This window comes from Danio rerio, chromosome 13, assembly GCF_049306965.1.
Source record: "Danio rerio strain Tuebingen ecotype United States chromosome 13, GRCz12tu, whole genome shotgun sequence".
In the NCBI taxonomy this organism is placed as follows: Eukaryota; Metazoa; Chordata; class Actinopteri; order Cypriniformes; family Danionidae; genus Danio; species Danio rerio.
In genome coordinates, this window is record NC_133188.1 from 12,978,008 (window position 1) to 12,991,806 (window position 13,799).

At 35.0% G+C, this 13,799-nt stretch overlaps 1 protein-coding gene across 2 annotated transcripts in view; it reads right to left on the minus strand.

Annotated features, from left to right (window-relative positions):
* Window positions 1-13,766, minus strand: part of enpep (glutamyl aminopeptidase) — a 39,475-nt gene extending 25,709 nt beyond the window's left edge. Inside the window, exons 1-3 of one of the 2 annotated variants that reach the window (XR_012388545.1) lie at window positions 12,817-13,766; window positions 5,419-5,560; window positions 64-195 (exon numbers count right to left, since the gene is read on the minus strand). Coding sequence is in view for 1 of the 2 variants with exons in the window: in NM_001199731.1 (NP_001186660.1) it covers window positions 64-195; window positions 5,419-5,560; window positions 12,817-13,433 (891 nt within the window). In the remaining variant the exon portion in view is untranslated. 2 annotated transcript variants of the gene reach the window in all.
* Window positions 13,767-13,799: the final 33 nt, after the last annotated feature.

Genomic DNA, 13,799 nt, shown 5'->3' on the forward strand with positions numbered 1-13,799 from the left:
GAACTGTTCTAATTAATCAGACATTAAAACTCATTCAGTTAAACAATGAAAGAAAAGGCTTACCGGTATTCCTCTTTTCGAGGTCCGCTCCACAAAATCGAACTGATGCACCGCAAAACACACCAGATAAGTGCTCATCTTTACTGACTTCATGAAGGATGTTTTAGTCTTTTGTTCTGAAAGTTTTTCTGTTTTCTGTGACAGAGAAAATTAGAAGTTAAAGACCTATTTGGGAAACTGAACAATATATGGAGTTCACCATAGACATAGTTCACCCTAAAATAAAAGTCAGACATCATTTATTTTACGGGAATTCCTTATCCGATCATGTGGTTTCAGACTCAATAGGAAAGGCACATTACCATCTAATTAGGATATATATATATATATATATATATATATATATATATATATATATATATATATATATATATATATATATATATATATATATATATATATATATATATATATATATATATATATATATATATACAGTTGAAGTCAGAATTATTAGCCCCGTTTTGATTTTTTTCTTCTTTTTTAAATATTTCCCAAATGAAGTTTGACAGAGCAAGGAAATTTTCACAGTGTTTCTGATAATATTTTTTCTTCTAGAAAAAGTCTTATTTGTTTTATTTTGGCTAGAATAAAAGCAGTTTTGAATTTTTTAAAAAGTATTTTTGGGACAAAATTATTAGCCCCTTTAAGCTAGTTTTTTTTCCGAGAGTCTACAGAACAAACCATCGTTATACAATAACTTAACTAATTACCCTAACCTGCCTAGTTCACCTTATTAACCTAGTTAAGCCTTTAAATGTCACTTTAAGCTGTATAGAAGTGTCTTAAAAATATCAAGTAAAATATTATTTACTGTCATCATGACAAAGATAAAATAAATCAGTTATTAGAAATAGGTTTTTAAAACTATTATGCTTAGAAATGTGCTGAAACAATCTGCCCTCCATTAAACAGAAATTAGGGAAAAAAATAAACAGCAGCGCTAATAATTCAGGGGGGCTAATAATTCTGACTTCAACTGTATATATATATATATATATATATATATATATATATATATATATATATATATATATATATATATATATATATATATATATATTTATTTATTCTCATTGTTGCAGAGACGCTATTGATTAAAAGGCTTTCTTTTATTGAGAATGTACAGCAATGATCTAAAATCTTTATTGCCAGTTATATTCAGGTAAAAAATTCAGGTGAATAATGAGAATATCTCATAGTCCAAAAAAGTACCATATATTACAATCTGCATATTAGATACTGAGCAGTTTATCAGTTGTCATATATATGACTTGTTGGATGCAGGAGAAATAGTCTCCCAATGTGCCATTTTTATCAATTTTTTTGTTTACATGCCTGCTGGGTATTTTAAATTGAGGTGCTATTTGTATTTGTATATATTTATAATTTATGTTATTTATTACTTGATTGTTCAAGTTACCTCACAGAAGTGCTCGTTTTGTTAACAGATTTGTTGAATGTTAAAATAAGGTGAATTAAATAAAAATAAGGAACATCCTGGATCTGTTTCTTCACTTTTCTTTATTCTTTTTTTATGTATTATAGAAGTATCGGATCAAGTATTTGTATTGCTTGTGGCAATGATCACTGAGCTTTTAAACAATGACACACAAATATTGTATGTAACCTATTTTTGATATACATCTAGGGTTCAGGATATGGGAAAAACTAATTCAATGCATAATTTCATAAAAATTTTTAAGTGAATGCTAGATTATGCAAAACTGTGTTTTTGAGCCTCTATTTGCAAGGAAGTTTTCCCCAGCTCACCTCGAATAAGCATGTTTTGAACACAAAATGCATTCAGCATAGTTTCTTTCATTAAAGTAATTATACTTGTATTCTTGTGGCATAGAGTGCATTGATTCATTATGTTAACTTGTTCTCTGATACAGCATCTACACAGTAGATATGTGGAATAAATAAGTTCAAAGATTCTCCAGATTCTCCAGTTTTATATGCTCATATTTAATACAAAGAAATTACGCCTAAAATGAAAAGTTTCATCATATTTGGAATGGTAAATATTATATATACTGGATGTAAACTGAACTTTGACTTGTTTCCACAGTCGTGATCTACTATTTGTTTGTATTTTGTTTTTAGAAACAGACTCAGAAATATTTATTCAAATCTACATGATTCGGAAGTTGCTGAGACATTTATTTAAGTAAGTTGATGTACTTAAAACAGAAACAGAATATCGAGTAGGTGGTGGGACTTTTTTTGCACATTTCCTCATAGCAAACTAATGATGAAGGGCGTGGCTAAGAATATTGTGGCTGAAGCCATCAAACTGACTTCATCAGAGAAGTGTTTAGATTGATATTGAAGATTACCAAAACAACTTTTTTAGAATTAACCTGCATGGATTCATTTTTAACCAAAAGAATAACAATGAGCGCTAGCAAAATAAACAATGTAAATTATAATTTCACTTTAAACACTTGCACTCTATTACAAATTATTATGCAAATGACCATCCACTACTCCATCCCTCTGGACCCTCCTGGGTTGCACTAAATAAGACTGTTTGAAAATCTTCATGTATTTCTGGGCCAACTGCAACTGTTTCTGCTTGTGAGCATTGGTTAGGGTTGGTTTGGTTATATGCACAATTTTAAGCTTTTGGAGCATCCTACACCTTTCAGTTTACGAGTCTTCAGGGACACCAACAGTTTCAAATAACTTTTTGCTGCTTTGTAAGGGCATTTTAGCAGCTGCTTTTTTAATACAGTGAATATGTCTGACAGAAACCTTTTTCATTCTGCCGTTATCTGCACAAACCCATCTGTGCTTCAACAAATCTTTTCACACTTTGATGATTACACATAAGTTTTCATGAAATATGTCTAATGTCTTCATATCTTGTCCAAAGCATTGCACTATTTGGTCAGCAGAGAGATCCTTCTTTTCCATATTGCTTGAAACATGTGGCTTTCTTAATAATGTGGAAGGTCCTTAATTAGTTTTCCTTTAATTGGGATCACCTGGCAAATTAATTATCAGGGGAGTCTGAGATTGATTTCAATGATCCAAAGAGCACCGAGACACAAGACCATTCGTGGCTTTTATGTTAAAAGAAAACATGTTACTGATATATAAATTTACTCTTCTTATTTTTGATAACATTGATAATTCATGGCATCTCGATCTGCCCTGCTTTTGCCCATTTTGTAAATCTTCCTTAATTTTGTTAGCAACACTCGTCTTCCAATGATCTTCCAATGATCCAAAAATACAGTGCTAACTGACAGTATAGTCCCCATATCTATACAGGGGCAAAAGGATGCACACAGACAGTAGATTAAACACCCCCTACTGGCCTTTCTAGTACCCGTCATAGACCTAGTTTATGTGGTCTCCCACTAACCAGGCACAGTCCTGTTTAGATTCAGTGGGCTACCTAAGAGCTGCAGTAAGCTAGCTGTGTGCCAGATATAAAATTAGTGAGCTAGCTATGCCAGATGTTTTTATATGTATTATCAAATACCATAATTACCCTTCCCCCTCAAAAAATGTTTTTCCACTTTTGGTCACATGGAATGCCTTTTGGGAGGGGCTATCGGGCCATCTCAATTTTTGCCCTGTTTTTGTCATTTGTAAATCTTCCTCCATTTTGTTAGCAACACTCGTCTTTCAAGAATCCAATTGGTTCCCAAAGGATGAAATCATGCACCACCCTGCATTTTTGACATATAATGATATTGAATTGAATATCAATGATATTGAAAAAAAAAAGACGATCTTTACTTCAATTTCATGGTGACTTTAAATTTGATTTGCATAATATTTTGGAACACAGTGTATATTCAGCAGTTTACATGTGCTTGTTGCCTTATTAAAAACATAATTGGCAAATTTCATTATATATACGAAAGTGCAGTAAAGCATATAAACAACACAAACCACGGGCAAAGTTAGTAATTCTGTAAATTTTGGTTTGTTTTTTTATTGAAAATGTTTGTTTGTAGATGACATACACTCACTGGCTACTTTATTAGGAATGCATGGTAGCAACTCAATGCATTAAGGCATGTAGACATGGTCAAGGCGATCTGCTGCAGTTCAAACCGAGCATCAGAATGGGGAAGACAGGGGGTTTAAGTGACTTTGATTGTGGTTGTTGTTGGTGTCAGACAGGTTGGTCTGAGTATTTCAGAAACTGCTTATCTACTGGGATTTTCATGCACAACCATCTGGCTTTACAGAGAATGGTCCAAATAAGATAAAACATCCAGTGAGTGGTAGTTCTTAGGGCGCAAAGGCCAGACTGGTTTGAGCTGATAGAAAGCAACAGTAACTTAAATGACCACTCGTTACAACTGTGAAGTGTATCTCTGAACAAAACACGTCGGACCTTGAGGTGGATGGGCTACAGCAGCAGAAGACCAGGTGCCACTCCTGTCAGCTATAAGAACAGGAAACTAAGGCTACAATTTGCACAGGCTCACTAAAATTGGACAATATAAGACTGAAAAAACATTGCCTCGTCTGATGAGTCTCGATTTCTACTGCAACATTCAGATGGTCGGGTCAGAATTTGGCATCAACAATCTGAAAGCATGGTTCCATCCTGTCTTGTATCAATGGTTCAGGCTGGTGGTGGTGGTATAATGGTGTCGGGGAGATTTTCTTGGCACACTTTGGGCCCATTAGTACCAACTGAGCATTGTGTCAACGCCACAGCCTACCCGAGTATTGTTGCTGACCATGTCCATCCCTTTATGACCACAGTATACCCCATCTTCTAATCTACTTTGCGCCATGTTGTAAAGCACGAATCATCTCAGACTGGTTTCTTAAACATGACAATGAGTTTGCTGTACTCAAATGGCCTCCACAGGCAGCAGATCTCAATCCAATAAAGCACCTTTGGGACGTGGTGGAATGAGAGATTCGCATCATGGATGTGCAGCTGACAAATCTGCAGCAACTGTGTGATGCTATCATGTCAATATTGACCAAAACCTCTGAAGAATATTTCTAGTACCTTGTTGAATCTATGCCACGAAGGATTAAGGCAGTTCCAAAGACGAAAGGGGGCCCAACCCGGTACTAGTAATGTGTACCTAATAAAGTTACCGGTAAGTGTATGCTGAATGGTATCATTCTACAATATTTTAAGAAAATTGATGCTGATGGCTATCCACTTCCATTATGAATGAGTACAAGCAGGAAGTTTATTAAAATTTCTACTTTTTGATCTGGAAAATGGGAAAAGCTTATGACATTGGAAAAACACCAGAGTGTGTAATTCACTGAATATAAAAAACATATGAATTTTCATTTTTAGGTGAACACATAAGCTACACATTAAGACTGTTGTGAAATCTCAAGCAGCATGGAACGTACCTCCACAGGCATGTTGGACAGTGCTTTATATGTACTGTCATGGGTGATGGAGATTGTGTAGGTGGCCTTTTTGTTGGGCTCATCAAAACATGGAAAAGATTTACGAGCGTCCGTGGGTTCATGGTCTGTTGCAGCGATTTTCCTGTAAAAGATCAGAGCTGCGTTCATAAAACTCAACTAGCGGTTTACATTTACCTCAGTGACCACATGTGGGGAAAATCCAACCACATTTTCATCAACATCTAATCAAGTTTGATTACAACTAAATTAAACTCACAGCCGCTACTAAGTGTATGCACAACAAAATTGATTTTGGTGGCCTTTGGAATTTTTCACAACACAAGTAAGATGTGATTAAAGTCATGATTAAAGACCCTGAGCAGTTACTAATTTTATCTCTTAAAAGCAGAGATGGCCAAAGTAGGGCCTGTGGGCCAAAGTTGGCCCATTGTAACCTTTGATTTGGCCCACCATCCTATCTGAGAGCAGAGTGATGACGATGGAAAAGGTTGGGGTGAATGCCTTCAACATAGAGATCATCATTTCTAATTTCACATAAACTTTTTTTGTTTGTTTTATCGCTAAACAACAAAAAAGCTAACTGAAATGAAATGTTTTAATTAAATGTTGTAAATGAATCAGATTTTTAAAAATATAAAACTGTCACTCGACAGATAGAAGACATTGGCGAGCAAATCAAGGCAAAGGCTAGTGTAATTCTGTTATAAATGAGATGCTTTTACTGTAATAAGTTCATTATAAAATGTAAACAAAATACTGTATTAGTTAATATAAAGCAATGTTTTCTGTCATTTTTAAATATTAGAAAAAAAATAGGAAATTACTCATGTAAACTATATTTACCTTCAGCCCACTAGCCTCAATCAAGTTTGGTTTTTGGCCTTTTTATAAGAAAAAGTTTGGGCTGTTATTCAAGCTAGTTATTTTGATTTGAATCAACACAATTATTTTGATTTTATTTTTGGGACAACTTAGTTGTTTTATATTTAATCCACTTAATCCACCTAAATTTGCGAAAAAAATTATTAAGATAACTTAATTTGTGTTGGGAAATATGATGTAATTGTGTTAACACAAGCATTTTTTTAAAGTGTAATGTTTAAATAAATAATTTGAAAAAACTCTACATACTAAATCATCAATGTTTAAAGTCCTCGTCTCCACACCAGTTCACACCTGTTCGATTTTCTCTTAGTTGAAACAGTAAACGGTACATATGTATGGTAAATATCAGACATAATGACATAATTAATCTTGGATTAATAGTCAATGCTATGTTACTCATTGCAAGAGTGAGTCTATGAGTAAATTTATTCCAATTATAACTGGATCAAGTAAAGATCAGGGATGAAAGTAACACCTTTTGTGTGAAATAATATTCACACTATCCAGTTTATACAAGTACTTTATTAAAGAAAAAAAGAGAACAATTTAATTTTAAACTGCCAAACAAAATACAACTGAAGAGTTCAGATATCAGTTCAAATAAAAACAACATCAAAGTAACATTTGAAGTGTGTCTCAGGCTGCTGTTTAGGTCCAGTAATTTCACTATTATGGCATGGAATATACTCTTTCCATTGCCTTTAAAGCAAAATAACAGAACATAAACATAAGTGTAGTGTATTTCATCAGGGCTTGGTAAGTTTAACATTTGTGGCCATTTCTGGCAAATGTAGATGGCTGCTGGCCCCAGCAGCAGGCTTTGTGGGCTCAAAACTAACAACATCTGACAGATTTCTGCAGGGACACCCCTGTCAGCTCTATGCTATCACTGCCTAAACATACTACAAAAAACAGAAATGTGGCAAAAAATCTATTTAAAAAGCTGAATTAGAGTTTGTTTGCCTTATAATAAGCTGTTACAAATATCCCCACCACAGAAACGCCATAACATATACAGTATAACTTTTTTATGAGGGTTTGCGGTTGATTAGTGCTTAGAATCAAAATAGATCATTTAACTCATTAAACCAGAGAAAGAGAATACTTTAGATTATACAAATCCAAAAATGAAATCTACAAGCTTGCTCAAAGACACATCTGTGGGCTCAAAAAGCTCTTGGAGTGTATGATAATGTTGATATTACAATATGTTGTTTTTAAACTGGTCAAATAGCTCTAACTCTTATAACAATCCCGATCTCCCCCAATAGCCTAGACACCGCTCATCTTATTTTATTCCAATCCCACAAAGTTGGGTTAGTAAATGCTACTGACAAGCAGCACTCTTGAATCGTTTTGCCAATTGCTGCATTTTCGAGAGAGTCTGTGAGTGAATTGATTCAAATTCTGAATGGATTATACAGTCAAGAAAACATGCAAAAAGAACTTCTTTATTTTACATAATTTATCTCTTATTTACATAAGCATCACTTTCATTTGAGGATCAATTCTCACTTTTAACAAGTTGCTTATTTACTTATTTTTTTTTCTGTTTATTTGTACTTAAAGGAACTCTCAGATAAAATAGAATCATTTTAGAACTCCCCTAAGCTTAAACAGTTTTACCATTTTTTTTAATCCATTTTACTTATCTCTGTGTCTGATGGGAGATATTTTGGCTAAACTAAAATTATTGAATCAGATTATACCATTAAAATTCAATTAAAATAAAATTGATCAAAGTTTCCAGTTTTCCTATTTAAAGCTTGACCCTTTTGTCATTTTCTGGACAGAAAAAATATGATTATGAACTGCTCTGATTTCATTGTAATATTCAAGGAAATTTGCTGCTGTACCATGGCTGCAGCAGGTGCATTATTACAAAGTGCCTGGACATCAGTTAACATCCATCAATATACTGGAATGGCAGCAAAAGTTCTTGATTATTATGCCTGATTTAAAGCATAGTTCTTAGCCATAACAGCAATAACTACTCTTAATTTTCAATTGATCTTAGTGCACGATGTAACACGAAGGAACCTTTGAAGAGTGGAGATTGAATGAAAGTGCCGCCCATCAAGTGGTTGAGATTGCTTAGATGTTTAAAATAATAAACAGTAATTTCAAACAACGTTTTAAAGCTTCTTTCACAGCATTTGTATTGACTTTTAGTCATTGACTTGACTGCAGTATTGTAGTGGATTTTTAACAAAAACGGAGCATTGAAGAGGACAGAGTTTTATTTTAGTGCTCTCCTGTTCACAGCAAACTAATGTTATTGGCACACTATACTTCTCCATTCTTTTACATTTTTTTGTCGGTTAAACACAAAATAATTGCTTGCTTCAAGAATGCCAATGCCATACAAACAGTCTAAATTTACCTTTGATGACAATTTATGGAGAAATTGTTCAGCTGTTGTTGACTGATTAGTCAACTTTGGTCCTTTGCGCATATAAAAACACTAGATATTTTAAATGTTTTAAAAGTTAAAGTTTAAGTGTTTGGCCGAGGTTAAAACGTATACGCATTTGTTGATCACTTACAGTTAGTTAGTAAGTAATTAATGTGTACTTATACAGTGCATTTATTACGTATGGCCATACATCCAAAGTGCTTTATAATCATGGAGGTGGTCTCCTACTCCACCACCAGTGTGCAGCAACCACTTGGATGATGCAACGCAGCCACAGGACAATGGCACCAGTGCGCTCACCACACACCAACTAAAGATGGAATGGAGAGACAGTGATAAAGCCAATGCGGTGGATGGAGATAATTTGGGAGGCTATGATGGGTAAGGGCCGATGGAGAGAATTTGTCCAGGACACCGGGATTGCACCCCTACTCTTTATGAGAAGAGCCATGAAATGTTTATTGACCACAGAGAGTCAGGACCTCAGTTTAATGTCTCATCCAAATGACTGCACTCACTGACAGTATGGTGTCACTGTACTGGGGCATTAGGACTCACTCTGACTGTTGAGTCCAACAGCAACATAGTTTTCCCATGTGGTCACCCATCCAGGTACTAACCAGGCTCAGTCCTGCTCAGTGAGTAACCGGTCTTGGGCTGCAGGGTGATCTGGCTGTGGCCATTATAAGTAATTTAAGTTGAAGACGATATAATTAGCCCTAACTAATATCTTTCATTTTTGCTATGTGTTGATGACAGTAGACATTATTCAGCTTCAATTTAAAGTCTTAATATGTTAATTAGATTAACTAGGCAAATCTGGTTAATTAGGCAAGTGATTGGACAACATTAGTTTGTTCGATAGCCAATTGGGGGAAAATATTTTTTAGGGAGCTAATAATATCTACCTAATATCTACCTAATATCTAGCTAAGTTTTACAATTTAAGTCCAGCCAAACTAAAAGAAATAAAACTTTCTCAAGAAGAATTAATAACTCATATGAGGGCTAATAATTTAGTCTTGGGTTGAATCTGACACATCATTTTTTAGTTTTATAACCCTCTAAAATATAGCATGAGTTGATATTTAGTGATAAATTAGAAGTGTCCTGTAATACTATAGTGTTTTCGAGCTTGTTAACAATTAGTTTTTCATTTCTGAAAGGGAAAAAGACAAATAGAGCATGAGTTCACAGAGATATTCTACTTCATGATTAAATAAGCTTTAGCAGATGTCGATCTCATTCTGGGCACCACTCTGCTTTCTTTCCACGAAATGAGGGTCCAGGTCAGTTCAAAGCATTTGTTACAATTTCACACCATTCCCAAATCAGAGCTTTATCTATGTCAATGGCATTTTTCCCACATCAACAAAAAAACTACATCATAGGGAGTGTGTTTGAGCACGTTGCATAAGAGTAAAATAAAAAAAGGCAATTCCCAAGCATTAAAAATATCAGCAAGAGTTGCATTGTACAATTCTTAATGTTGCATTAACTGTATTGGGGTTTTGCATCAGTTTTTTTGTTATCTCCCTTCCTCAGAGACTGTTTTATTCCTCAGAGGTCTCAGATCACTGTAGGCTAAATTCAGACATTCAGAGGAAGTGGACTCTTTAGTGTTTACAAATTGGAGGAGCCGAGATGTAGTTGTGAGACAACTGAGATAAAACGTCTAAAGAAGTTGCCAAGACATTTGGTGGGAGATGTTGTAATGTGGTGAGAGATTGTTTGCATTAGTGAGATCCAACTGCTGAAGCCAAACAGTAAATCTTAGAAGGTTTTATTGCGCAGAAAGCAAAATCTAAAACTAGCAGGGCAACCATTGTGGGTCACTTCGAGTTCAGAGAGATATACCAGGGTCCACTAGTCATAGTGGTCAACATATTTGTAGCCAGGCCAGGTCACCTAAAGTTTAGGGCAACAGTTTTGTAGTACAAGAGTGACGATATGTGTTCGACTTTGAACAGGGTTGTAAAGAACTAGCAGATCTTGACTTTTGCTATACTCAAGTCATTATTTGACAACTGCTTAAACTGATTATTGCATTACCATGATAAAGATACTTTCTCAGTGTCTCCAGGATTATGTAGTGGCATTTTTTTTATATATTAGCAGTTTAAAATAACTGATTTTGTGATGACTTTAAAAAAAAATGGCATTATTTGAATCAATGCTTGTATTTTCATTTTATGGTCAGAATTATTATAAATAATTTTAATAAAATATTATATTTAAGACACAGCTTAAGGTTACATTTAAAGGCTTAACTAGGTTAACTAGGCAGGTTAGGGTAATTAGGCAAGTTATTGTATTAAGATGGTTTGATCTGTAGACTATAGAAAAAATATTGCTTAAAAGGGCTAATAATTTTGACCTTAAAATGGTTTATAAAAAATTAAAAGCTGCTTTCTTCTAGCTGGAATAAAACAAATAAGACGTTCTCTAGAAGAAAAATTATTATCAGACATAATGTGAAATTTTCCTTTCTCTGCTAAACATCATTAGGGAAATATTTTTGAAAGAAAAAATTCAAAAGGGGGTTTAATAGTTCTGATTTCAACTGTATCTTCTAACATCATCTAGTTATTTTTGCTTTTGATCTCATAAACCATTGGACAAAATTCTGGAGGGACTTCTGTTTATTCCTTACATCTTTTTAAACCTCCTAAATAAAAATAATATTCATCACATTGTAAATCTGTCTCTTGCATTGCTTGGCAATTGAATTTAGTTAGGGAAAAACAAAGAAATGTAAAATAATTTCCACACACATTTTCCATGAATAATAATCCTATTTTTAAAAAGATTAAATAATTCAATGTGACACTATAGACTGGGGTAATGGCACTGCAGAAATATTTTTGTTGATTAACAATTTATTTATTAGGCTTACTGTATATTTGTAAGTGTGAAATATATTTGACCATCTTCCTCGTTTTACTGTATTAATGCTACCTAAAATTCTTTAGTTGAATCAAATTCAAACTTTTTTAGTCATCTCAACTCAACATCAGTTAAACTGACTAAAAAATATTAGGTTACTTTTTGTAAAACTTGTGATACAAAACCTGAATAACTGATTACTTAGTTAAAAAAACATTTGTTGTTGTGACTTTTTGTCATATTGTTTGTTTGATTTTTTCAGTGTAGCTTATATACCAAATAATCTTACCAGGTAAATTTAGATCACAAATCATTCAATGACATATTAAAAGACTGCATTTAAGGATTACAGTGTAGACTATTAATACTAGTCATTGGGATTTTAAGTATATTTACTTTGGCACAATCCTTCTCTATCTTATAACATATCTCCAGCTTTTAGTCATCAACTAGAATCATGTAATAATAAACCCTAATAAAATCTAGCTTATGTGTTATTCTTTTATAAGTTCAATTGAGAATGAATTTGGTGTTTAATTTTTACATTAATATGTTAGTTAGGAAACATATTTTAACATATTTTACATTTCACAGTAAGAAAAGTTACTTGCATCCTTAAAGTAGACAATTTACTTGGATTCAGTGTGTTTTATATATATACTGTATATACTTTGTGAAATGTCAATTTTATTCAATTCATATATCTCATGTACAGTATTAACACCAATCGCACTTCTAACTGGACATGCCATCTAATCATACATGCATTCATTAATTTTCCTTCAGCTTAGTCTCTATTTCAGAGGTTGCCACAACCGACTGAATCGCCAACTTTTCCTTAATATGTTCTACGAAGTGAATGCCCCTCCAGTTGCAACCCAGTAATGGGAAACACCCATACTTTATTACATACACACTCGTACACTACGGCCAGTTTTAGTTTATTCAATTTACCTACAGCGCATGTCTTTGGACCGTGAAGGAAGTCAGAGCATGAAGAAGAAACCCACGTGAACACAGGGAGAACATCCAAACTCCTCACAGAAATGCCAATTGGTCCAGCCGGAATTTAAACTGGCAACCTTCTTACTGTGAGGTGACAGTGCAAACCACTGAGCCCCCGTGCCACCTGCCATCTAATAACCCAACTGAAATGCATTCATACAAAACAGATGTTTTTAAGTGCTTACTTGGTAACTCCATTCTCCTGATACGTTGTCCTGTAGAAGCCAACCAGAGAGCCATTTAACCAGCCCTGGAAGTGCAGAGTGAGGACGTAGTGTTCATCTGGCCCTGTAACGCTCAACTGCTCAGCCGCTTCTACAACCACATACTCCTGCGGCTTGTATTCAAAGCATTGCTTCAACTTGACAGAGGTCACACCAGACGGGCTGCTGCGCTGTAGTGAAGGCATCACAGTGACAAAAGTGTCCCGGATGTGGAGCCACAGGTGCTGACTGGGCTGAGTTAGTTTCAGATGTACAGACACGTCCCCAGTGTAGATGTCCGTGTTGAGGTCAGGCTCCATATGCAGATCGTAATGGAACGGAAGAATGTAGTCAGGTAATCGGAAATTGCTCCAGCCACCATTGGTGTTCTCAGATGGCTTGCATGGGCGATCATCAGGCACTTCTGTGGGTAATGGAGTTGGTAATGGTGTTTCCTTTTCGGATGAAGAATTCAAGCTTAAGCCAACTCCAAGTCCCACAGCTACACCTGTCACTACGATGACGGCACAGATGATAGCAGCGTGTTTTCCTCGGATACAGTACCGCTTTTCCTTCTTCTCGAAGTCCAGGCTTTCCATGCTGTCTCGAAGTCAGAAATGTGTACAAACACTCAAAGTTCACCAAGTCAGAACACTCTCTCCCTGCGAACCCACACACTCTCCTCACGCTTCTTTTTGCTAGCAAAGAGAGAAAACAGCTGTGTCTGGATTTACAAATGCACACCGTCATGCAGGGCGGCCTGTGGGAGGCTCAGAGGTTAACGCGGGAGTTAAGTTTCAGCACAGTCCAAAAAATTGCTCTGATCCCTGTGAGGTCACAGCTATGCACTGGTCAAACGTCCAACGCCAAGAAGAGATCCTAAGCTGGTGTGTGTGGCAAGTCCTTACACTGAATCTCACGCTGATAATGCTGATATATTGGGGACAGGGGGATGAATTTGTACC